The following is a 26,009-nucleotide window of genomic DNA, read 5'->3' as shown; positions in this document are numbered from 1 at the left end:
TGAAATTGTTTCTTAGCCATTTCCTTACTAATATTTAATTAAAAGTAGCTCTATTCATAAATGCTTCCCTTATGTCACATTAGAATGACATGACACCTACTTGTAGAGATGTTCTAACTTTTTAAATCGAGATACATATGTCAGTATCGGATATCAGGCCTTCCGAATGATCTCAAATGAAATTTAATCGATTGAATAGATTCAAAATACCTAAATGCCCATGTATGAAGTATTAATTAACAAATAAGCAGAAAATGTTCTCATAACTGTTTGACTATTAGATTAGATACCATTTTCTTCAAAACCACACTTGAGTCGGTATCGATTTCATTATCATTCTGTCAAAGTGACTTGGTTAGTGGTTGAGTCGCACCACTAACCTAATCTCAAAAATCGTTGCTGTGTTTAGTGAGGAAAATAAACGACCCCTTTTTCGACAAATATTGCACAAAATGAGTGACGTGGATAAGTGGATAGAGATCGCGAAGAGGTGTAAATATTTACCCGAGGATGACTTACGGGAGCTTTGCAATATTGTATGTGACTTGTTGTTGGAGGAGCCCAACGTACAACCGGTACAGACACCTGTAACAGTCTGCGGAGATATACATGGCCAGGTAAAGCTTATTATTATCACATAGGTTACAAACTAGTCGTTTAAGCTGTTGCACTATAACTGTACAACATCCACCCAAGTAATTATTCTGACCAATAAGGAATAACCAATAGAAAAAAAACAAGTATGTCCATGACATTAGAAACCTTATTTAGAATGCATATTAAGATTAATAATCGCGACAATAACATCTCTGACATGATTTATTACATGTTTACTTTGGTTTAGGTCATACTTTGTTTACAACTTAGTAATATTAAATTTACCAGTCTCTTTCTCTTGTCATTTAAACAAAGAACTTCCTAAAAGTCATCAAACATAGATAAAGTTACAATTTTTTTTTTTCTTCCTCTTGTAGTAATGCTTTATTGTCATTGTTTCTTTTCAGTTCTATGACTTAGAAGAATTATTCCACATAGGGGGACAGGTGCCCCACACAAAGTATATATTTATGGGTGACTATGTTGACCGGGGCTACTACAGCTTAGAAACACTCACACTACTTATGGCACTTAAAGCGAGGTATCCTGACAGGTATGATATTTTTCTACACTTCTACTATGATATATTTTTTTCTACTATTTGAGGTCTAAAATAAAACTTAAGTTGGCCAAACCCATCGTACATTATATTATTATTGACATATTTTACATAAATCACTGTAGATCGATAATCTTCCGTGAATCGTTACCTGTATCTGTGTGTGTTGGAGTGCAGATTTACACGAGTCACAATTGAATTTCTATTGTTTTATAATTAGCGATTATGTTATTCTTCACAAACTTGAATGCCTAAAAAAGGCTTTATTAGCAGCTAAAAAGAAGCTTCATACCAAGATGTTTATATACCTACAATAAAATACTATGAATTGTTTAAATATGAACATAATACAGTGCTATTTATTACTAGCTTCTGCCCGTGATTTCACCTGGGGGCAGAGACAAAAGCTATCTTACATTCTTGTCACGGGTTTCAGCGACCGCCGGGCATTCCTGTGTGATAGCTTGACTAAGGGATATAGAGATTAATTGTAATATAAAGTTGATATGTCCTGAATAATCCTCTCTATGTAATCAAATCATACCACTTATTTTCATAGACATAATTATTTGACCAATAATAATAACTAATTTTATTGCTTTTCAGGATTATATTACTCAGAGGAAACCATGAAACATGTCAAATCACAAAAGTGTATGGCTTCTATGACGAGTGCCTCAACAAATATGGGAACGCTAATGCGTGGAAAGATTGCTGTAGAGTGTTTGATCTACTAACAGTAGCAGCAGTGAGTATATTCTTTGGAATTAATATTTATAAGTGGTAAAAAAAAAACTTCTACCGACTACAAATGTGGGGGTGTATGGATGTTTGTTATCTTTCACACCCAATACCAAGCAGTTTCACATACTATATACATATTTTGCTGAATTGTTGATCCCTAAACTCTCCTAAAACTTTACTAGACTTTGAATAAATAAACAGACATTCTCAACAAATAACTTATATCTTATCAGTTATGTGTATGCATGCAAGAGCATGACACCAATAGGTATATAGATAGCAAACTTGATGATTTAGCATATTATACTTACAATAGACTTAGTTATCAATTTATCATAGTTCACCTTCATCCCTTAGTAAATACTATAAAGGGCCAAGTGTATAACATTTGTACTATAAAAATAATTAATTGCAACTTTATGGTATTATTTCAGTTAATAGACGAGACTGTGCTATGTGTGCATGGTGGGCTGTCTCCTGAGATATCCATGTTAGATCAAATCCGATGTATTGACAGAAATCAACAAATACCACACAAAGGAGCCTTCTGCGATCTATTGTGGTCAGATCCTGCTGATGTCAAGATGTGGTGAGTATATTATTTATTTATATAATATTTCTAGCACACAAAGTATAGTCTACTTTTGGGTGTTGGAGAAAAAGCATTGGTATTGACACAGTAATCACACCTCTTCTCTCAAAAGTAATGTTTGTATAAAAATTATTGATTATATTTGTGTTTCAGGTCTGTAAGTCCACGAGGCGCTGGGTGGTTATTCGGTAGCTACGTCACAGAGCTTTTTATGAATTACAACAATTTGAATTTAATCTGTCGGGCACATCAGTTAGTAAATGAAGGTTTGTACCTCCACTATACAAGTAAACAGGAAAATGCTTTATATACTCAATTTCTATTTTCTAATTCTTCTTTATTTTCCAGGTTATAAATATATGTTTGACAAGCGCCTGGTGACAGTATGGTCGGCTCCCAACTACTGTTACCGCTGCGGCAACGTCGCGTCCATATTAGAGTTCAACACAGTTAATGACAGAACAGCGAAATTGTTCCAAGCAGTACCCGATAGCGAAAGAGAAGTACCCCCTCAACACACTACACCTTATTTCCTGTGAAATGTCGTTTAAGCATAAGTGAAAGTATTCCCCAAGTGTAATAAAATAATGTTTTATATATAATAAATTGTTGCATACAATGTCATTGTTTTAATAGCTTCTCCCAGCGGTTTCACCCGTGTCCTATAGAAACTTCCACCACGAGCCTAGATGAAAAGTAGCCTTCCTCGATAAATGTGCTGTCTAAAGGCAGACTCACATGCCGGCGGCAACGCCGCTAGTTTCATGCTGAGCGGCACAAAATCGTTTTTTTTTGGTCGGTTGGTCGTGCCGACGGCTTTGCATGCCGCCGGGTGCACGGCGGCATGCTTGTGTGTAGTAACCTTAACAGTGAAATATTTTTTTCAAATCGGACCCGTATTTCCTGAGATTAGCGCGTTCAAGCAAACAAAGAAATATTAGTATAGATTTGTCGCGGGGTTGCTACTCCCCGTCATTCCCTTCAGATGTCATAAAGTATGTGTGATAGGATTTAATGTGATAAGGTACGACACACCCGATCTAAGGGTGCGTCCACATCTGGCGAATGCGCAGCACGCGAGCCGGTCGCGAGGTGTGCGTTCGCGCAGCGGAATGTTGTTGAATTTAAAGATTTTAATTATGCAGATAATTAGTGTAAGACGTCCTATAATTGTGTATGGTAAATAAAAATTTGTGTATGCAGCCATTGTGGAGAAATTCACCAAAAACAGATTCCGCTGGGCGAACGTTGGCGAACGTTGTCCTGGCGGAACTTTTTTTAATCCATAGACTTTAGAAGAAAAGAGATGTGTCCGAAAATTAGTGTGTAGTTATGTATAATTAATTATGTACCTATGAATGAAATCAGTGCATGCATAAACTTCGGAGAAATTCAAGTTTCCGCTACGCGAACGTTTGGCCATTAGCTAGTTTTCATATAAAGCGCTTACATAGAGAGCTGTAGATTTTTACATACGTTGTTTTGAATTTGTTTATATTTGTTTAAAAAACAGATTTAGAAAAAGTCGCAGGGTTTAAAAGATAAAAATATAAACGTAAAATACACTTATTAGGTCTTAGTTCTTAAAGTATGCAGTTTGGGGTCTAGATTTTCACGTTTACACAAACCTTGTAAGTGTCTCCAACATGTTGCCAAGTATCAATGATGTTCCGTTAGTAATTAAAAAGTTATAGGATATTTTACCATGAACAGATCACTGTTTACAAAGCAGTCGAATATCATGACGTTCTAAAGGAATTGCATGGTAAAATGTATGCCAATAATTAGTTTAATCGTTCAACTATTCACTTGCAAAATTTCATGTCATTAAATTCAGTAATTAAAGAAAGACAATTATAATACTGACGGAGCATCAAAACCCTACATAATCCGACCAAGTTCGGATAGCTACAAAAAAGCGGCCGTGCCATATGTATGAGCAACGTTCTAAACTTGGAAGGTTAGTATATTTATTAAAATGGTACAGTTGCGTAAACAAGCGTTAGGAAAAAATAAAACAATTGCATTTCTTGAATGAAAAATATTTTTTTAATAATAATGCCACTATCTACGACATTTTAGTTAAAATACATAACGTTTATTAACGTTATTTTTAATCACGTAGTCAAGTAATTTATGTAAGTAATAATAATAAAAATATTTTTGTACACGGATATTTAAATAGAAAAGTACTTTTAATTGAAGATTTATTTTTATCGTAGATAGTGGCATTATTATTAAAAAATATTTTTCAATCACGAAATACAATTGTTTTATTTTTTTCTAACGCTTGTGTACGCAACTGTACCATATTAATAAATACTAACCTACCAAGTTAAGAACGTTGCTTAGACATATGGCACGGCGCTTTTGTAGCAATCCGAACTTGGTCGGATTATGTAGGGTTTCGATATTTTAATTGTCTTTCTTTAATTACTGAATTTAATGACATGAAATTTTGCAAGTGAATAGTTGAATGATTAAACTAATTATTGGCATACATTTTACCATGCAATTCCTTTAGAACGTCGTGATATTCGACTGCTTTGTAAACAGTGATCTGTTCATGGTAAAATATCCTATAACTTTTTAATTACTAACGGAACATCATTGATACTTGGCAACATGTTGGAGACACTTACAAGGTTTGTGTAAACGTGAAAATCTAGACCCCAAACTGCATACTTTAAGAACTAAGACCTAATAAGTGTATTTTACGTTTATATTTTTATCTTTTAAACCCTGCGACTTTTTCTAAATCTGTTTTTTAAACAAATATAAACAAATTCAAAACAACGTATGTAAAAATCTACAGCTCTCTATGTAAGCGCTTTATATGAAAACTAGCTAATGGCCAAACGTTCGCGTAGCGGAAACTTGAATTTCTCCGAAGTTTATGCATGCACTGATTTCATTCATAGGTACATAATTAATTATACACAAATACACACTAATTTTCGGACACATCTCTTTTCTTCTAAAGTCTATGGATTAAAAAAAGTTCCGCCAGGACAACGTTCGCCAACGTTCGCCCAGCGGAATCTGTTTTTGGTGAATTTCTCCACAATGGCTGCATACACAAATTTTTATTTACCATACACAATTATAGGACGTCTTACACTAATTATCTGCATAATTAAAATCTTTAAATTCAACAACATTCCGCTGCGCGAACGCACACGGTCGCGAGCTGTCCGCGAGCTGCGCGCGTGCATTTTTGTTCGTGAGCGGCGCGCGACGTCTGACATCTTCGATAGTACTGAGCCAATATACGGAACTGTAAGGGCGAGAACTGATTGCGCGCAGATCGCGCGCTCTATACGAGCCTTGCGTGAGTTGCGCTAAAGAGGCGCACCGAACTATTGCAGTGACTGCACGCGCGCAGCTCGCGGACAGCTCGCGATCGGCTCGCGTGCTGCGCATTCGCGGCGCATTCGCCAGATGTGGGCGCACCCTAAGGTCCCCGTAAATCTAGTGTGAGCTCCCAAAGGAATTGAAATGAAAAAAGGATAGTAAAATAAAACAATGATTGTCCATTTATTAGAAATCGGTTTTATTGACATTTATATAATTAAGTTTACTAATACGTTTCTTCTCCTTATATTCAATCCCTGTTGTAATCAAAGGTATAATCGAAGTAGGATTGATCGAAACTCTGCACACGTACGTAACCGTCTTCACCACCAGACGCGTAGCTCTTGCCGTCAGGGTGGAAAGCTAAACTGTTGATAGGACCGAAATGTCCCTTGATGCGGCCGAATTCTTCTTCGAATACCAAGTGGAAGAATCGAGCGTCGAATTTACCCTGGCGGGTGGATGTGGTGGTTACTTCCATAGCGTCTTGACCTCCTCCAAGTACGACGTGGTCTAGGATCGGGCTGAGGGCCGCGGAGTTGACGGGACGCTCGGTCTTGTATTCCTTGAGGAGCTCCAAGGAGCTTGTGTCGAACAGTTTGGCGGTTTGATCCTTAGAGGCGGTGATGAACATGGTACCGTCACGGGACAGCTGCATGTCGTGGATCTGGTGCGTGTGCTCCTTTATCGACTGGATTTTCTTGCCAGTCTGAAAAATAAAAGGGGTGATTTGAATCCAATAATTGATATGAACATTTTCAAGTAAAGCCTTAGAATTGTTTTAATTTTATAAAAAAAGAAACAACTTGTTTATTGTAAGTATCAAGTTACTTACTCTGCCATAAAAATCAAATATGGCTTTCAATATACTGCTTGTTACTGACAAGTAAGCATAGCGTTTTCTTTTATCTAATAAGGTTAATAAAAGTAGTAAGGTAAATAATTTAGTAAATAAGGTCTTACCCTCAAATCCCACTGGATCAGGTCACCAGCTTCGTGGCCAGTGATGAGGGTCTCATCTAAGATACCCCACACCATGGAGGTGACCTTGGAGTCTGTGATCTCCCACTTCAAGATGGGAGCTTGGCTGGAGATGGAGTCATCAACAGTTCTTGTGTCAATTACTGATACCTGGAAAATGCATGTTAAATTAACAACAAAAACGAAACTAAAAGGAGATTGGGCAAGAATGTATGAAGTTTGGTCCAAATGTCCACCACGAACGAGACCTATATAATTAAATAGTCCACTTAATTTAGAGTAACTTTTACTAAGAAAGTAAAAAAAAAACAATGCCAAAAAAAAGTTATAGCCAAAAATGAATTCTTAATTTTCGGTAGTTTTTGTATGTTATCATTATTATTTTTTATTTTATTCCACTTCCATTTCCGCACTTTATCTAAAACTAAGATGAGTAAGACACATTTGCATATATAAACAGCCCATATTTTTTTGCCCGATGGATGTAGGTAAGAATCTCTTCCTGCTTGTAATGGACGCGCTTACGGCAGATATACAGGAGGAGGCACCCTGGTGTATGCTTTTCGCCGATGACATTGTTCTGGTGGGGGAGAGTGGGCCAGAGGTCCAGAGTAGATTGGAGGCATGGCGGCTGAGACTGGAGACAGTGGGTTTAAAGGTGAGCAGGAGTAAAACCGAATACCTTCATTGTGATTTTGGCGGTATTTCGGGACCCATGACCATAACCCTAGCCGGCATGCCCCTACCAGTTTGCTCCGACTTCCGGTACCTTGGTTCACTCGTCCAAAGTGACGGTGACGTGAACAGGGACGTTACGCATCGGATCAATACTGGATGGATGAAGTGGCGACAGGTAACTAGCGCTATTTGTGACCCGCGGATGCCCCTCAAACGGAAGGGCAAAATTTACAAATCCGTCATTAGACCTGTCGTCCTGTATGGATCGGAGTGTTGGGCATTGAAAAAGAGGGACGAGAAGAGAGTGCATGTAACAGAAATGAGAATGCTGAGATGGATGTGTGGTGTTACAAGAATGGATAAAGTGAGGAATGATTACATTAGAGGAAGTTTGAAAGTAACGCCAGTTACAGAAAAGATGAGAAGTAGAAGATTGTCGTGGTATGGACATGTAATGAGGAGGGATGATACGCATGCAACAAAGTGTGTGCTAAGTATGAATGTAGATGGATGGAGAGGAAGAGGAAGACCTAAGAAAAGATGGATGGATTGCCTGAAAGATGATATGAATAGGAAGGGAGTGAGTGTCAGTATGACGAGTGACAGGGGAAAATGGAAGAAAATGACATATTGCGCCGACCCCAAGTAAAATTTGGGAACAGGGCAGGAGAAAGAAGAAGGATGTAGGTACGAATCACTAACCAATTGAGGCGCCAGAAGTGCTTGAATATACTCAGCGGTGCCTGGATCTAAGAAAGTTCGATGTAACTGGTGGTGTCTTCTCTTTAATAATGAACAATTCTATTTTATCAGAAGTTACAGAAAGTACGAAAATCGAACATCACGAAAAGTAATTGAAAAAATCTATAAAATGTTTTATTTGATTTTGCTATAACTTTTTTCTGGCATTATATTTTTTTTACTTTCATAACAAAAAATGTTATATATTTAACGGGCTATCTAGCCATATAGGTCTCGTTCGTGGTGGACATTTGGACCGGAATCGCCCATTGTCCTTTGTTCATCTGTTTGGGAGCACTCTTGTTTTTATGTGGGGAGTTAGGAAGAAAATTATATCAGATGGCTCTAGCATCGAAAGTAACAATATGTTTTGCTTGAAATCTTCTTTCTTTGGATTGTAAATCTATTGAATTCAAAACAATATTTGTTTTTGTAGCTTGATATTGTTGATATCCAATTTGGCATTGTTTTACATTTTAGTTATAGGGGTACTATTCATGGCAAAAACCTCTAATTGATTGAAGCCAAAAACTTTAGTACAATAAATATAATTTTACCTCACAAGGGTGTCCCATAGCCTTGTCGGTGGTGTAGGCGGCCTGGTAGGCACTGTAGCTGAAGTTGCATGTTCTCACTGAGGAGTTAGTCTTGATTGTAGCTATGTTCTTACCAGTCTCCAAGTCCCACAGTCTGGAAAATACAATATTTTCTGTAACTATACAGTCATGGACACGTAATTAAAGACACTGTTGGAATCTTAACTTACCGGGGCATTTCATCTGTATTTCTTTTTTTACATTGCCCTGGGAACTGTCTTTTCTATTTTGAAATATTTAAGAAGGCATTGTGAAATGTTAAAACTAATGACTATATTTAATAATCCCCCGCACTTAGTTTTTTTTTTCACTTTATCCGAATACCGGGCGGTATGGTCCATAACGAAGCCTGGCCATCTAATTAAAGACACTCCATTTGCTCAGAGGAAGAAAAAGTTAGGAGTAGGAGAAATAGGAGTTACCTTTCTTCAACAACATTCCCTACACTATTATTAAACATTCCAATAATTATTCATATTTGGTTTATTTCATTTTACCTCAATAACAGTACGACATCCCTGAACGAGCAAGCGGTCAGTTTTGTAGAAGTCGCTAAGGAGATTTTCTACTTAAGGAGATTAAAATCTGTGTAAAATTGATCGATGTTCCATGTACAACTTATTGCCATAGTATTTTTCGCCTATTAACAGTTTTTATTTCATTGGATTTGCAATAGGCCAAACCAAAGCCGCCATAAGTTGCCCGATTAAAGAGTCATTTTTACTACCCTTGCAGTGTTTTTCAGAGCTTTTCTAATTTGGAAAGTCCTAATGACCGGTAAATTATGCTTAGCTTATAACGATATGCTTGTTTATGAAATGTTGTACTTGAATTCGCCTATTTTTAATAATACCTTTCTGAAGGGTCTTTCACTAAACAGTGGCGACCAGCCCCACACTATAACATTTTCGCCTCCTACGGTTGAGAACTTTCTTGGTGTACTTTGGTTACATCACATGTTTTGGAAGTGACTAAAATCAATATTTTTTTTAGAATTCTTCAAATCCCTTTGTTTTATCAGATAAACAAATCATTTTTCAATGCTTGTTCAGAGCAACTTTCACCTTTGCTAGAAAACGCCAACTACAGTATGGACGTGCGGTGCTTTTCCAAAAGTAACATCTTCTTTCACTACAGGTTTTCCCGACCCGGCTGTTATCTTAAAGTTCTGCAGACACAATTTTCGTCCTTTTAGCATCAAATGACGCCGAAAAAACAGTACCCAATAATATTAATGGTTCTCTATTTTCGTTATAATACCACCGTGAAGTCTGTTAATGTGGATAAGTTTTCCTTGACGTCGGTTTTCAGTTGTTCTCAAACCTTGATTTTTTTAGTGCATTAACAAGGCATCTTTAATAATAATTTTATTACCATGTTCTTATTACAGTTCAAGTGGTATGAATGAATCCGCATGATAAACTTTATTTAAAAAAGCCTAAAACATTTTACTTACCAGAAATTTTGTTTTAGTCATATTGATTGGACTAAAATGAAAAATGTTAATGAAGGGAACCTAAATTATTACCTAATGTGAGTTCTCATAAATATTTTACTCACTTAAAAAAAGTATGGCGACTATTTCTATATCTTCCTTTTTTTTCTTAACTAAGCATTTACTGTCTTTAATTAGCTGACCAGCCAAGAATCCGCTACAAAAGTTAGTGTTCAGTTCCCATAAAGTGTTTTATTTAAAGTATTAAAGACAGTAAATATTTTTTGTCCTTAATTTAAAGAACACAATGTAATATTTGTTGTAATAATAATTACGTTACATTTTATACTGTGCTTAAGCTCATGTCAGTACCATAACTATTTATTTCACTTCGAGTCGGGGGTGTCTTTAATTATGTGTCCATGACTGTATATTGTAAACTAGTTTTAGGGTTAATTCGCTGTTTTCCTGCAGTTTCAACCACGTTCCGTGCAAAATACTGCTCATACCGGGATAAAATATAGCCTATGTTGTGTGTAGCTTTCCATCAATGAAAGAAATGTTTATTAATATTATAAAGAATTAATGTTATAAAGAGGAAACATTTATTATATACCTAGATTAACGAAATAACAATGCACTGATGAGATTTAAATTGATTCCTATTTAATAGATCATTGTCATTAATCTCACAGACTGGCTAAAAATAAGCATAAAACCATCAGGACAGGTTATCAGGCTATGAGCATTCAGTTTGTAACAAACACGGAAACCTCTCTTGTACGTAAAAATCCTAAATATGGCACCACAAGGCAGAGGTGCCTATCTTACTGTATTGATTTAGCATTATTACATCATATTGTGCAATAAAATTTGCAATAGTATTTGTTGTTGATAACAAAAACCCCAAATATTTTTAGATCATATTAAATGAATGCAATTTAAGGCTAATGGTGGAACTTTTCATCTCACATTATTTTGACGACTTAGATATTTTAATATATTGACTATTTCCTAAGCATTAAACAAATATTTTCCTCTTACTGAATAGCAGGAATAAGGAAACAAGGAACCAAACAAAGTGCATTATCATTCTCAACATTATAGCACACCTATGTAAACCAAGCCATCATAACCAAACAATCATTCAAAAAGTTTGTTAAAAACATATACAAACCTGCATGAACTATCACCTCCACCGGTGATGAGGTTTATGGTCTGCCAGTCTACATCGAGACACCACACGACACCTCCGTGTCCATTGAAAGTTCCGAGGCGTTCACCGTTCAACGACCACCATACGTTCGGCTTGGAATCTTTAGCGGCGGAGAACAGCAAATCACCTTCACGGTTATACTTGATCTGTGTGATGGCACGCTCGTGCCCTTGCAGCATAAGGGGTTTCTGAAACAGAATTATTCATGACACACCATGCTAACTTGTTTTTTTGCACATAGTTCAAAACACTGCAATGGAGCACATTTAAGAAGAAATATGGGCCAACTATGATTTTTATTGCACTACATACCATTTTGTGTGGTTGTTTTGGGGTATAGTTTTAGTAAAATATGAAAAAACCACTGTAATTATTGACTGACATGTGGCAAGCGGCAGACAATTTTGACAGAAGGATTTGGAGCCATAGATAAGAGAATGTCTTGCTTGAGGAAAGGAATTTAGGAAGGATTCACAAACAAGAGGTCTGGTGCTGTCATTTATTTTACTGAGTAATAGAAAGATTTTTTCCACCATATTTTAAACGATTTTTTCAGGTTAATATTAAAATAATACAAGTAGTTCGATATTTGGTTTATAGTTTTCATTAACAACGTTAGAGGGCAGTAGTTTTGCTCTTCTACTACTTTATTTGCCGCCATCTATGAACACGAACTAAGTTAAAATACAAATAGTTTTACTACTCGACGATAGAGGGTAGCATATCAATGCTACAGTAATTTAGCACCTGACAGTAGTTAGAAAGCTCGATTTGTTCTTTTTTTTTCAGCTTAGATTATGTTGATAGAGTTAACTTGTAAATAATATACAAGTAGGTATACCTTATTTTATGAAGACATTTTTGAACGACAAAAGATGGCTCAGAGTACTTGCGCTTTTTACCATTACCTACTCATTTACAGCTTTATATGCAGGTGATATAAAATATAGCATGGTTACGCACACTAAGCGCATATTATATATTGATGTATATTAGCAGTACTAATAAATAAAATAAGAATTGACTATGCAATTCTTAGGAGTCCTCGTAGCAAGTTTTTACGAGGTAACCCATTAAAGCTCATTTTCTTCTGTTAAGATTTAAATTATTTAAATTGATATTTTCGATATAAAGACATCAATACATTTATGATTATGATATAAGTAGGTATGCGGACTAGTTTTTCTACAATTTTTCCCTATTCTAGTCCACTGCTTATTTTTTCTTATCCTAACGAAATCAGTAAAGTACCTATGTAGTTTTCTTCTGTAGGCATAGCCTGGGATTGTATTATGTATTCCTATATCCTATTCACATTTCCCATAAAATATTATAGTTTTCAATTGTTCTATTGTAGATTAGAATCATATCATGTTTATTATGATAGAATTACAATCCTTTGAAGATAAATGAGCCTCTCGAAGCTACAGTTTAGCGTCGGTAGGCTGTAAGTTATCATAGCAACCTGTTTTCTTTAATTAATGGTTACTATTTGTTTGTGTAGTCTGATAAGCTAAAGATAAGGGCTTGCACGATGTGGAGAGTCGTGGGCTTAGACTTAGGTACCTGCTAAGCTAGACCTAGATTCATTTAAAATATTTACGTAAATTTGAAACCTGACAGGAATTGATTTTGCTCCCGCAGGGTATCTAATGTAGATTAATTTTATCTACTATCAAATCTCATGTTATTGGACACTCGTATTTACCTCGCTTATGTTTTAAATAGGTATCTTATCTTAAGTAGTTAAGTAATGGATTTGAGCTGAGTATTAGTTATAACATTTTAATTAAGTTAGTTTCCTATTAAACGGTTGCACCAGTTAACTGACTTTCAGTTAAGTACTACACAATCTCTGACCATCATTAAATTACTGAGACTGCGGTAATGAATAGCCCACTAAGAACAAGTGATCTTCGAAGCATTACAGCTTCGCATTTCTCTTGATAGAGTTTTGCAAGGGAATAATTTGGTCAAATAAAATCAATAAATATATTTCACATACAATTTATTTTCTTAAATTATTAACCATTGATTTCCAAGAGTACAACTAAAAAACAAATTAAAGTACAAACACGTTATGCATCGCTAATTAAACACAACTGTAGGTAACTTCTCTTGGCAAACCAGTACATTCGATTGACTACGCCGGCGTGGCGCATCACTCAACGAGACGTACACGAAACTCCTGAGTACTGCTAACAGTCACTGTATATCTTAACTTGGTCGAATTATAACAACAGCCTTATTCCATCGAGAACAGTACAGCAATCAGCAACTAATGTGATTTGCTACGTATAAACATAGAACCCTAATGTATCCATAATACTTAATGTATGCTAGGTCTGAAAGCGATAAGTCTTGGTATTGAGCGAGCCCAACTAAATACGTGAAATACAGCACACTCAACCACATTGAACTCTTACAAACATATCGTTGCCGCTATCCATACGTGTCTACCGGAGGCACCGTGACAGCGTGACAACTAATTCAACCTGTGATTTCGACCATATTCTATTTAGAAAATTGTAAAAGTGGACACAAAAATGTATCTAAACATTGAAATTAGTAAGATAAGCGAAACGTGTTTGTTTGTGTAACTGTAACAAAATTGATTACTGTTATTATTGATTAGAACATGAAGTATAACTCGTAGAATATATATCTATATGTACTTAGAGTTCAAATATCCATCTGTGACATGTAATTACATACAACAAACACTCGTCAACGTTTCCAAATATATATTCTCTTACGGCGTTACACTCGATTTCATAACTATTTTAATACAATGTCTAATGTACACAAATTTTAACCCTTCTTTTACCCGAAATACTTGAAACGCTATTTTTATACACAACAAACCTTACACTACGAATGTGAAAATATTTCGTCACAATATGTTACATGTAATATCTTACACGTAATTAATTATTCTCTTATGGACTGTAAAGAAATGTGAAATGCATTAAGTTTTTGTTACACCCTTATAAATATATTAACATTATTATGTTTATTACATAACTATATCAGTCAAAATATTTTCGCAGTATTATCTACGAACCGGCTCCGGAACGGCCTGTGCGTCTTGTGATGATGATTAAGATATTCTTGATTGAAATATCCTACAGTGTACCGTTAGTAATGTTACAGTGGTAATTGACGATCGTAATTAATTAGTATGCATACTAGTCCACGCGGTTAAGAGCGTCCTGCAGTATGTGAACAGGGAACTCTGAGCAGCACAAGACAGTACAGTTTATAAACACGCGGTGGTATCAGACACACAAGCGCGTTAGAAGCCGGCTGTAACCGTCCGAGTCTCGGGTGTGAAATCTATCTCCGAGACTGGCGGCACTAAAGTTATGCAAACTCATTAAAAATTAAATTAGCAAGCAGAAGCAAATCATTCATAATTGTTTCCTATGAATCGGTCAGTCAATTTTGATATTCAAAAGTTATCCTACGAGTTCCATTAAATTAGACGAAGAGGCGAACAAGCCCTATTTCACAGTAATAGCAAATAATTTAGAAGTGCAACGAAAGCGAGCGCCCATCTTACACGTCGAAGCATAATTTGTATTTACATATTACATGAATGTATAGCCTCAGTGGGCTGTCGTGTACTATTCTAATTAGGTACTCGCCAGTAATGCGCCAATTTCATTGTTTAATTACTAACAATACTATCCTTTGTACAACGCCAATAACATTCTTACAAATCTAATTCCCATTTGATACACTGCCGTTAGTTTCGCCTTAACAATACGCTATGATACTAACAAAATAAGTGTCAATATTACTTACATACATTATATTATCATTTACATACATATTAGTAGAACGATGCACGATTCGCGATTATAGTTATATTTACGATTTCCGTCATTAAATGTTTAAAAATCTATAAAGGCATCTTTACCTCAGACTTTAGATTTAACACCGTCGTTCTGATGGTGTTGTTAAAAACTAATTAATTATAATTAAGTTAGATAAAAAAATGAATAAATAAATATAGTTACCCAATCGTCGTGAAGGGTTCACGTAGTGAGACCGAATATTAGTGAAGGCGCGCGCGCACCGGGCGACGCGCCGCCGCCGCACGCCGCGCGCGCATCCCGCGACGCGCTGCGGCGCGCGGCGTGTCGCCTACTCCGATATCATATCACTGTTTACTATCACAATTAACTAATAATTTCACCAACGTCATTAACTTAATTAAACGTACGTAATATAACAAAATTAATTGAAAACTATTTAGGCATTTGATGGCAGTATCGTAACTGGTTGTATTCAAACTAATTATAATGTACAAAACACATTTAATAACCGCTAATACTTAACTAATGGTAACACGATGAGGAACGGACGTGTATCGCTCATTCAGGTAACAGGATTATCTAATATTACAAGTTGTCTGTTGTGTCGACTGCGCTGCGTCGACGCGAGTACCTTCCGCCGTCGACTTGCTACTTGACAGGTCCACAACCTTCGCGAATGAGACCTTCGATTGTTTTATAGTGTTCTCGGTACTGACAGGTCGTGAAGACTATTTATATTTATATAAGTGAGATAGGTGTGTGGCTATTAATTGCTCTGTATACGCCGACGTCGACCGTGAGAAAGCTAAGGCATAAAAAAATCTAATTAACTAGAACCTAAGTCCTTAGAACGAACTTTTTGGTTGTAATTACTTAATTTTAAACAAGGCTTACATCGCCCCCTATAGCTAGTGGTAACTGTTCACCGTTGATGGAACGTTTATTACAAATTTTAACATTAACGATTAATACAAAGTGTTATTTAACGATAACGGCGAATAAATTGTAAGAAAACGAAAGGCAGTGATTACTGACAGTAGTAGGTTTGAGAGTCTTTTCGTAAGATTATTTTAATGTTTTTTTTTGCGATCATGTTATGATACGTTTTCTATAAATATTGTTAGATACGCCTATTTAATGTGTAGATGTAGATCGGTGTTAGTACTAGGTCTTTAGTAAGTGAGTTACATGAGTCCGGGACAGTTAGTAGCGTGATCAGATGAAATGATGGACTTCTACGTAAGACTTTATACATGCAGAGGAATGCTAGAGGGCTAATGCTGTGATGATGTCATGAAATAAATTCATAGTTTCTGACGTGTCTTAAACTGTGTCGATAATGAGTGATGCATGGATGTACCTGTTTTGTAATAAAATTAGAACTTCACAATAAAATCACTTATTTATTAATAGTTGCAAATCAATCAAATAGTTTATGTAATCGAGATTTAACGCAATATGTACAAAATATTTTATGTATGTACAAAATGTATCATGAGACTACTTTTACTAGAGGAACGATGCGCGAAAGGAATTCAATGCTACGATATGAAATGACACAAACGATTATAATAATTTGAATATCCGAACAAAATCACGGTACATTGAGCACAATTACATTTGAACACATCAAAGGAAGCAAAGTATAAGATCAATAAATGTCCGAAGCACCTACGCACATAAAGATAACGTCGTCAGCTTAGAAATGCATCGAGAGCAGTCGGCGCGGCGCGGCACGGCACGGCACAGCACGGCACGGCACGGCACGAGACCGCCGCGCGCGCCGACCCTTACACCTAGTTAGACCAGAATAAAGAAGTGAAACATTCAGAACGAAACATGCACAAGTAGTGTTATGCGAAATATTGGCAATAAAAATGCATAAGTTGTGACTATAAGAACCGCGCGAGCCACCGCGCCGCTTACGTTAGTGTATAAACAGTACAGTTGTATACAAGCAGTCTTGGTAAACACTGAGAGTAGGTACTTAGTGCTACTTACATTATGTACGAACAAGTCATATAAAATTAAATTGAAATTCTCAATATTACACACCCAGTAGTCTACTGGTTAATCCTAGACGATATAAAATGCAAACTAAAACAGCAGTATTTCATTTACAAGAAACAATTCTGTCTAAAACAACGTTTAACTATATTGTAAAGTTTATCCTATATTTACACAAATAATATATTATGCGATTCTCCGACTGACAAATTTAAATAGTAACATAATATATATTTTATTCTATTTAACACTATGTAGTATACACTACCACGTATAAAACACGCATTCAAGTCCCTGGTACCTTACGTAATAGCTATTTTAATAATAAATCAGTCTGTCAATTGGGACGTTTTAATTCCTCTACTAAACAATAAACCAATACACTCATCGACTCAACAAAGGTATAATGTACCGCACTTGTGTTGACTGTCACTGTTTGTCGCACTGGGCGGGGCACACTGTCGGCGCTCGAGTAGGAACATTTGTACGAACTCTTGTGCTGCGCGGGCGGCGCGGTGTGGCGCGGTGTCGGCGCGTGTCGGCGCGTGTCGGCGGCGGGTGAACACATGGTGGCGAGTGCGATCATAAGACGGGGGTGCGGCGGGGGAGCGGGCGCGGGCGGGGAGTCAGCCGCTCGTACATCGAGAACTAGACGCCCTGCTGCGCCATGTACTATCTGATCTCCGCCGAGTTCAGCACGAAAGGTACGTAGAACATTTTGCTCTCGAGCAACAGGTTCGCCGCCGCTTGGATCTGTAAGTGAAAACGACAACTTAGTATCGTGAAATCAAAAGCTTTCCTTCGACTTTCTATTGTGAATGTGCCTTGTAAATTTTACTTTGCGGGATAGACGATAAATCTGCTATCTTATCCCTTGGTAACGAAGCCGGCTGTATAAATTGTGTATTTATGCAACTGTTATTGACTGACAAAGATATTGCATGCTGAGTGATCTATAACGGCTCTCTCTTCCGAAAAAAGCAATTTATTCATCCGTGCTGAAAATTAAGAGAAAGCCTCGTACACACGACCTGCTCACTTAACGGGTTGGGCACTGCAGAGTCAAGAAGTAAATGATTAAAAGCATTTTGAATTACCTCAGGTATCCTGGCGAAGAGTTCCTGTAGCCTTCCAGGATGATGCGGAGCGGCATGCTCCAGATAACTGCGCAGCACCTGCACGTACCGATCCTGAATACCCTCCAACTCAACTTCTGAAACAAACGAAATCAAGCTTTAAAAGCTGCACAAATAAAATCAATACTTAAAGGTGTGTAATCTAACGTTCAACTCGAAATTATTCAACGGTCGCACTCGTAGTAGCGAATGGCATTGAGTTGTACTGATTATTATATTTCCTACAATCATGCAATGACGATCATGTTTAGTGTAGCTACTCGCTTGTAGATGGCGCTGCGCGTTGGCGGTAAACCAATGCCAGGGCGCGCGCGGTGCGGCGGTGACGTCACGCGCTCAGTAGGTCACTCCGATAGCAGGGCAACGACCGCGGCTAGCCGTTGACCTCCGCTCGAGCTCGCTCGCGTCCTCACCGCGCTGTCGCCGTCTCGTTCTCGCGCGCGCATTTTTCCACGATATTGTACGCGCGACTGTTTCGTGTGTGCTGTTATTGCGACTACATTTAATTGATGTTAGTTTATTTTTGCTGAACAATATACAATTAATGGTTGAATATATTATTGATGAGAACTATTTTGATGAAATGTATTGTATTTAATTTGTTGTGTAGAGTTTATCTTTATGGAGCTGCATAGAGCACACACGTTTCGAAGTATGCGTTTTATCGTGTGGTATCAGTGTGCATTTTAGCAGCGCGCGCATGTAGTACTGGTTACGTAAATGAATGCGCGCGAGACGTAGCGGTACTCGTTCATTCTATAATCTGCGCTTGCGCTTTTTTCAATGCGCACAGTGCGCTGCAAAAGAGAAAGTTCGCCTTCCGCGTCGCGCTTTCCGCTCCGAGAGTGAAATGCTGTCCCGTTTTAGCTGACGTAACTAACTCTACACTATTATACGCAATGCGCTTTTGAATGCAATGCGACAGTTTTAATTCTATACGGGTTAACAACCTATTGCAGTTTGATTTAATTACATAGTAATTAGAGTGTATCGAGTGTCATTTACTCCATTTAATTTGGCTCATTATATCGTTAACGGTGAATGTGTTAAATTGCAGTTTATGTTTAGTATTAAATTAACATACAATGCGAAAAATAGCCACACAAGCAGTGACAAATATGGCGACACGTTCCTAAAATTCTAATGCATTACTCAACGCTCACACGCAACAAACATTTTGTTACAAGTATCTAACAAGCACACAGTCATATAGGCGGCGCGGCGGGTTGCGCAAACGCTTTCCATTTCACCGTAGTCCGCGCGAGCGCACTACCAGGACTTACACACACATACACGTGTGGCTACAGTGAAAATAAAAATTGATGTGACAAACATGAGTACCTATTTACAGGGACAGTTTTCCTCCTTTCGAAAGATGTCATTTGAATTGTTATTTGAGTGAAGATTTTTATAGTTTAGAATTCAATACTTATTGAAGTAGCTAGAAAAGCAATGAAGAGTTACTTTATCTTCGTGAAGATGAATCCAATAAATTTTTAAAGGCTTTCATAATCCTCCTTACGCCTACTTGGAACGTATTTTAGCTACTCCCTAAACCTGTAAATCTATAAAATGGCATGCAGGCGACTCAATCAGCGCTTATGTAGGTTATCAACAATATCAATTCGAAGCCAATTCTGTTCGATAGCTCGCTTCATTGACAACTGGCATAAGTGGCCTATTCCTTGTGTACACACGCACTGTTTGCCAGATCTAAGATTTGATAACGAAGTTAAACCATGACTTTATTACTTTAGATTTACGGATACACTCATAAGGAAAAATCCTTGATTTAACTGATTTGTCAACATATATAAATTAGTCATCTCTGCATAGTGACGTCTCCACGAAGAGAGTGGACTACTTTCGTAAACTTTGATGATGCAAGCGTCAATTGAGAAGTGTTTAACAAGATATAACCGACACCAGCAAATTTCTCGGGTGTCATATTCAAGCAATATTGCTCTTAGTGTCAAACGATTAATTATTCAGTTGCGTTATGACGTTATAATCTGTAACACTTGGGAAACTGTTGCTATTATAACAAATATAGTATCCAAAGTTTAATTTACATAACCGTCGTGCAACATAATACGCGGTATTTCCGAGCTCGGCCAAACACCGAGTACTTTCATAGTTTGATAAACAGCGCACCTACTTAACGTATAAATGTGCATGTGCGGTGAAAATAATTTTCAAACATGGCGTTAGAGCGTGGTGCGACCTAGTTGCAGCGATAACACAGGATGTCACAGTTTCCCTGAGAGCTACTAGGGCTGTGATTAGCCGTGTTAAAACATCGCCGAAGGTTACAAATGATTGAGTTGCGTCTTGCCATGCACGCACAGGTACATTCTATTGCGTCTCAAACTTGCTTATTGAAACTTCACTTACTAGCTGTAACTAATGAAATTACCTTTTCTGTTTCTAAATTTATTTTCTGCAAGGCTATTGAGTTTCTTCTACAACCAAGCGTATTTCATTACTAATAAATTATACGAGTACAAGAGAAAAAGCCTGACGTACATGAGAACTTTTCCGATATAAATAAGTAATCGTATCAGCGAAGATATCTGAAGACTTTCGTATGTCAGCAAAGTTTATCGAGTGAAATTGTTATCAAAGTCGAGAAGTGGTTCCTAGTCGGTGTCGCGAGCTCACGACGTGCCACATCTGGGTTACTTGTAACATAAATCATAATAATATTAACGAACACTTTGCGCTGCGTATCACACAACGCGTCGAGATTTTTATTGTCTTGTCGCATTTCGTATTGTGTCCATTAATCATGCGATAAAATCTACCGTTACATTTCTGAAGCTTTCGTATCATATTAGAAAGTGCTTTTTTGAGCTCTCTTTACTTTTCTTCGGAATGACAAATTGCTATTCTGGTTATAGCTCTAATGCTCTGACTATCGAAAGTGAAACTAATTCTTTTAGAAGTAAGTAGAACAAAACAATTATTATATTTTCCGATCATAACTATTTTTATCGAGATTATAAATAAAAGATCTCACGACAGAAATGTTTATAAAGGCTGTTTGTCGCTTCACGTGTTCGCGTAAAGGCTACTAAGTAGATATAAAGCGGCTAACATAATGAGTCAGGTCGACGTCAGAGCGTAGGATGCCTAGCTTGCGTAACAGTAACTGACCTACATGCATCGTGGGCCGATGCACCCCTCGGCGACTCTGTAACTGGATTACAATGCGGTGCGTTGACTTACTCAAGTAATGGACTCGCGTATCTGCGGGGTAGTGTACACGCAGCTTTAAGTAAGCCTGCTCACTATCTACCTATTCCAATTTTAAATAGAAAGAGGAAAACGTTCCTAGTTCGTTTATGGTGTTGTACCAACTGATTATAAACACTCTTTACTAAGAGGAAGCCAAATTATGCCAGTGTTTGTTTATATTAATGACTTTTTACGTGAGCGACACGTAACGTTATATATATAAATAAAAGTTTACTTTAATAAATTTGATTAAAGTAAACTTTTATTTTTGTAACATTTCGAGCGAAATTCCGCATTAGAGAAGATATTAAGTATCGCTAATTGAATATTAAAATAAAAGTATTCGGTTACGAAAACAAGGAAGCTCTATCCAGTATTTACATAGCCTAAATAAAGCCGGCCTCAATGGCCTGCATTGCGGTGAAAGGTTATCCATTCGCCAATTAACACAATTAAAAATCAAAGATTTTTCTGAACTACAAAATTTGACGTCAAACTGTAAACCGTTGTTATCGACAAGTTATAAAATAAACTGGTTATTTATTATTCGGGTTTAAGCGATAATAAAGAGCTGGTGGTCAAATTGAAATAATAAACAACCTGATTTATCCAGTTTCAAAGCTAATATCGTACACATGATGTAAAAGTTTTAAAGTTTCTTTTTAAGTTCGAACAAAAAAACCATTTGACGACTCTCCGATTGTGAACTAATGTGTCTCCTAACTAAAGGCTGAAGATGAAGATTTGATCTAGCTGTTGAATTCCTAAAAAAAAGTTCAGTATTTACCTTGGTTTAATAGTATGTAGACCTTCAGGCAAACGTACTCCTCCATCCGAAGCTGTATGCGGCGGAAGACACAGGTTATTTGCGTCATCTTTTCCACCACCAGCCCCACGTCAAGCCGCAGCTGTTCCAACGTGATGGGTCTACCCATCAGTGACGTCAGACAGTTCTGCAGCGTCCGAAGGTTCGCGTTTACCTGGTAGACAAATGAACTTGTTATTGGAAAATGTATCTAGAGGGTTTGGTGTTAAAGAACTATTTAGATTGCAACTCTCCAGGTCACATGTTGGCATTTGTTTTCGAGGTGCATTAAGGTTTAATTTAAATATAGAGTTCCTAATCACATGTCATCATTTGTTATATGCGATATTGTGACGTGATCAATTAGCTATATAGAATTCTACTTTCACCGGTCTTAAGAATTGTTAATGAAAGGGAAAGCTTTATTGCGAGTTTAGTTATTTTCATTACTTCATTTATTTGTTATATCGATCCTATAAATATGAATGACAATTCTTTAACTCATTTAAGAGCAGGTCCACAAAAATAGTTCCTATTTAGAGCCCTAACAATTCCTATGAAATGACTTGTTTGTCACAAATATTAATATCTTGTTTTCCACAAAACGATGCTATAATACATAGAGGTACATCTCATTTCACGATAAGTGAATGCAAATGAGGCATGTCGTTTGCCAAGGGCTTTTCTTGTTAGTCATATACTTAATTAGCATATTATAAAACAAACAGCTAGAGCTAGTAGAAATACAAGTCAATGCATATGCAATCATTTTCAATTGCTAAAAAACGTTCGTAGCTTCGAACATAATACGTTATTTACGTAATATCGACTGAATAAATAAAGAGGAAATGCTCTAGACAATGAAAATTACTTTCTGAATAACTACCGTTATTACGGCACCGCGTGTGCAGTTTATGTAATGCGTGCAATTCTCAGGTCGCGATCCTGTTCGTTGCATATTGCTCGAGCGAGCAACATACCTGTCTATTGCCAGCTAGACGAAACAAACGAATAAATACTGCTAATTTCTTTATACTTTGAAACAAAATACGAATGATGAATAAATAAAGTCGTGAATCTGGCCATCTACGAGTTAATAGAAAGGTTCGGAGTCTAGAGTGCATTAATTGCCTAGTGTAACATAGCTGGTTATGCGGTGAGTGTGCAAACGTCCGAGTGCAACTAGTTGTCTGGCAGCCGCAGCCGGCGACTTTCTACCGCGGTTGCGCAAGCGATGCAGATCACGTAACTGAACTCCGGCGCATGTGCGGAAGTCTCTGGAGCGAATGTGACCCGGAGCGTGCTTGAGCCACATCTAGGGCTCGTAACTCAAATTGGGTGGAAAAATGCCTTTATATACGACTTTCGTAACGTTTTCACTAACGCTGCAATATTAATTCACACTCACCTCTTGCATAAAGTCTTGTTCGTGGTCCGACGAGGGCGGCGCGTGCGCGTGCTTCCCGTGCATCGCCTGGTATGCCGCCGTCGTCAGTACTGAGATCTCATGCCATTTCTCCATCAACAGCTTGGAATGTATTTCCATTGGTATTTCCATAATGAATGGTAGTTTCTTCGTCCAAGCGACCATTTTGTGCACGATCGAGTCCCCGATCTTACATAGTTTGTCTCCTATTTCTGAGGTGTCGTGGAGCAGGTCTGGTAGATGCCGCACCGTGGCGATGTCCTCCATGGCATCGCAGTCTATCAGAGCACGGATCATGTGTAGCGCCCTTTCCAGGGGCACAGCTCGATCTCGTGATGATGACACGGCACTTTCTAACCGTGCTCTTAGGTGGACAACCTGGAAAAAAAATTATAGTGTAAACATAAAGCTTTAACAATTAATTATGGAAAATTAATTAACATTATGATGATTAGAATGTTTTCTTCAAGTACGACTTACCTCGCTAGGGTTGGTGAGTGCAGTCTTAAGAATGGTGCCATTGACCAGGTGAGATGGGATAGGCGGTAAAGGGTCTTTGGGCTTCTCAGGTGGTGACGCTCGACTCGTCGTCGTCGCCGCCTTGTTGGCTTTCTTATGCTTTTTGTATTTTACTTTGTATAAGTTATAGACGGCACCGCTATTCCTTCCACCTGGCATCCGATCCTCTCGTACCGCTGTTAAATAAAAATGATTAGGAAAATGCAATTAATCAAATTAGTTCAGGACTATAATTTATATAGAAGTAGATACAAACCTTGTAAAACCATTCCTTGTTCGATACACTTCTTGAATCGGCAATATTGGCATCTATTTCTCTGCGCTTTTGTAATTTCACAGCCACCATCAGCTACGCACGTGTAAACTCGTCGGTTCTGTACAGTCCGTTTGAAGAAACCTTTACACCCCTCACAAGTAATGATGCCATAATGAAGACCTGTTGCTTTATCTTCACAAATCATGCAGATCATAGGTTGTTCATCTTCATCACGTTCAGCCTCAGGTGCGTAGGCTCGAAGCTCGGGTCTGGGTAGCGCCAGCGCGCTCGCTCCCGCCACCTGTGATGCTCCGGCGACACTGCCGGCCGCAGCACTCAGGTTCAGTGCGGTAAGCTGCTGGTGCGCGGGCAGCTGCGACACGTCTCCCGCCCAAAGCAGTTCCATATTTAGAGGAGGTCCTCGTGGTCGCCTTAGTTCACCACCAAGATTGAGTAATAGCCGCGCGGCAGACTCTTCGCTACATGTAGCCGGGTCGGGGGTGGGTGGCGTCGGCGTGTGGGACGCACTCGCCGCCGGCTCCCCGCTAGATGTAGGCGCTGGCAGCGTCCAGAACATCGTCCGAACTCCACCTGACTCGCCCATTATCACGGCGGGAGTGCCCCGCCATTGCGTTGAGCCTCGTGCACCAGGTTTGGGTTCGAGTGGTTGCGGTGGGAAGTGCCCGCCTATCAGCTCCGGTTTGACACCGTTGATGCAGGCAGCCGGTGGCCAAGGCCCTGGCGATAGCGAGGTGTGCGAGCCCGGTGGTGGAGGAGCGAGAGCTCGTGGCCTGTAAGGCTGAGGAGGTTCCGGGGTGCCTTCAAGCTTTACAGAAGATAGCTGTGGAGGCGTCGCATCAGGTTTGTTGCTGGCTGGTGAGCACTCTGCCTTGACAGAAGCCGGGCTGCTCTCGAACTTGATGACGGAGTAGGGTGGCGCGGAGCGGATGACGGTGGGATGGCAAGCAGGCGATGGCGTCGGAGAGCCGCCGCCATCGAACACGGGCGGCGGATGCGGCGGCGTGCTGCAGCCCGCCTCGGCCATGCGCGGCGACGGCGGGCCGGGGTCCGGCGACGACGTGCTGGTATCGGCGGCCGACTCGCCTGTGGGCACACGCGGTTCAGTTAACAACAGTGGCGGGCGACCTCTCGTCTCGCACAAATAGAAAAAGAACACCATAGACTTTTTAGAAGCGACTTATAGAAACTAGGTGAAATGTCAACGACCGCGCGGCGCGATCGTAGTTGAGCGCGCGGGGCGCGACGCGGGGACGCGACACTGCACTTCCCGACGCCGCCGACTAGATTA

At 38.5% G+C, this 26,009-nt stretch overlaps 3 protein-coding genes across 7 annotated transcripts in view; 1 reads left to right on the top strand and 2 right to left on the bottom strand.

The window, feature by feature from the left end:
* Nucleotides 1-355: 355 nt before the first annotated feature.
* LOC110374431 (serine/threonine-protein phosphatase 6 catalytic subunit) lies at nt 356-3,111 on the top strand. The gene is made up of 6 exons (XM_021332136.3): nt 356-617; nt 1,005-1,150; nt 1,763-1,904; nt 2,335-2,489; nt 2,646-2,758; nt 2,841-3,111. Exons 1-6 carry the CDS (start codon nt 453-455, stop codon nt 3,029-3,031), a joined length of 912 nt encoding a protein of 303 aa, XP_021187811.1. The 5' UTR covers nt 356-452; the 3' UTR covers nt 3,032-3,111.
* A 2,910-nt stretch (nt 3,112-6,021) lies between these two features.
* On the bottom strand, nt 6,022-11,944 carry LOC110374460 (eukaryotic translation initiation factor 3 subunit I). The gene is made up of 5 exons (XM_021332173.3): nt 11,806-11,944; nt 11,455-11,681; nt 8,804-8,936; nt 6,810-6,977; nt 6,022-6,555 (listed from the first exon to the last, which is right to left on the bottom strand). The coding sequence occupies exons 1-5, from the start codon at nt 11,806-11,808 to the stop codon at nt 6,097-6,099; spliced, it is 990 nt and encodes a 329-aa protein (XP_021187848.1). The 5' UTR covers nt 11,809-11,944; the 3' UTR covers nt 6,022-6,096.
* A 1,540-nt stretch (nt 11,945-13,484) lies between these two features.
* Hr4 (Hormone receptor 4) overlaps nt 13,485-26,009 on the bottom strand; it is a 92,153-nt gene continuing 79,628 nt past the window's right edge. For 4 of the 5 annotated variants that reach the window (XM_021332154.3, XM_021332151.3, XM_049842502.2 and 1 more), the window contains 6 exons: nt 24,701-25,804; nt 24,406-24,620; nt 23,908-24,303; nt 22,482-22,674; nt 18,419-18,534; nt 13,485-18,074 (listed from right to left, as the gene is read on the bottom strand). In XM_021332154.3, the coding sequence (XP_021187829.1) occupies nt 17,994-18,074; nt 18,419-18,534; nt 22,482-22,674; nt 23,908-24,303; nt 24,406-24,620; nt 24,701-25,804 (2,105 nt within the window). In that variant the 3' untranslated portion in view covers nt 13,485-17,993. The remainder of the gene's footprint in view (nt 18,075-18,418; nt 18,535-22,481; nt 22,675-23,907; nt 24,304-24,405; nt 24,621-24,700; nt 25,805-26,009) is intronic. The other variant, XM_049842503.2, reaches the window with a different exon arrangement.

The sequence above is a fragment of the Helicoverpa armigera genome, chromosome 5 (genome assembly GCF_030705265.1).
Source record: "Helicoverpa armigera isolate CAAS_96S chromosome 5, ASM3070526v1, whole genome shotgun sequence".
Taxonomy (NCBI): Eukaryota; Metazoa; Arthropoda; class Insecta; order Lepidoptera; family Noctuidae; genus Helicoverpa; species Helicoverpa armigera.
Note: the sequence above shows the minus strand (reverse complement) of the source record. Positions and strands in the feature narration are given on the sequence as shown.

Coding starts and splice junctions, on each gene's coding strand:
- LOC110374460 (XM_021332173.3), bottom strand. Junction 6,978..8,803: donor CTATGGGACACCCTTGTGAG/GTAAAATTATAT, acceptor TGCATTTTCCAG/GTATCAGTAATTGACACAAG. Junction 6,556..6,809: donor TGATCCAGTGGGATTTGAGG/GTAAGACCTTAT, acceptor TTTATTTTTCAG/ACTGGCAAGAAAATCCAGTC.
- LOC110374431 (XM_021332136.3), top strand. CDS start 453: ATGAGTGACGTGGATAAGTGGATAGAGATCGCGAAGAGGTGTAAATAT. Junction 618..1,004: donor GCGGAGATATACATGGCCAG/GTAAAGCTTATT, acceptor GTTTCTTTTCAG/TTCTATGACTTAGAAGAATT. Junction 1,151..1,762: donor AAAGCGAGGTATCCTGACAG/GTATGATATTTT, acceptor ATTGCTTTTCAG/GATTATATTACTCAGAGGAA.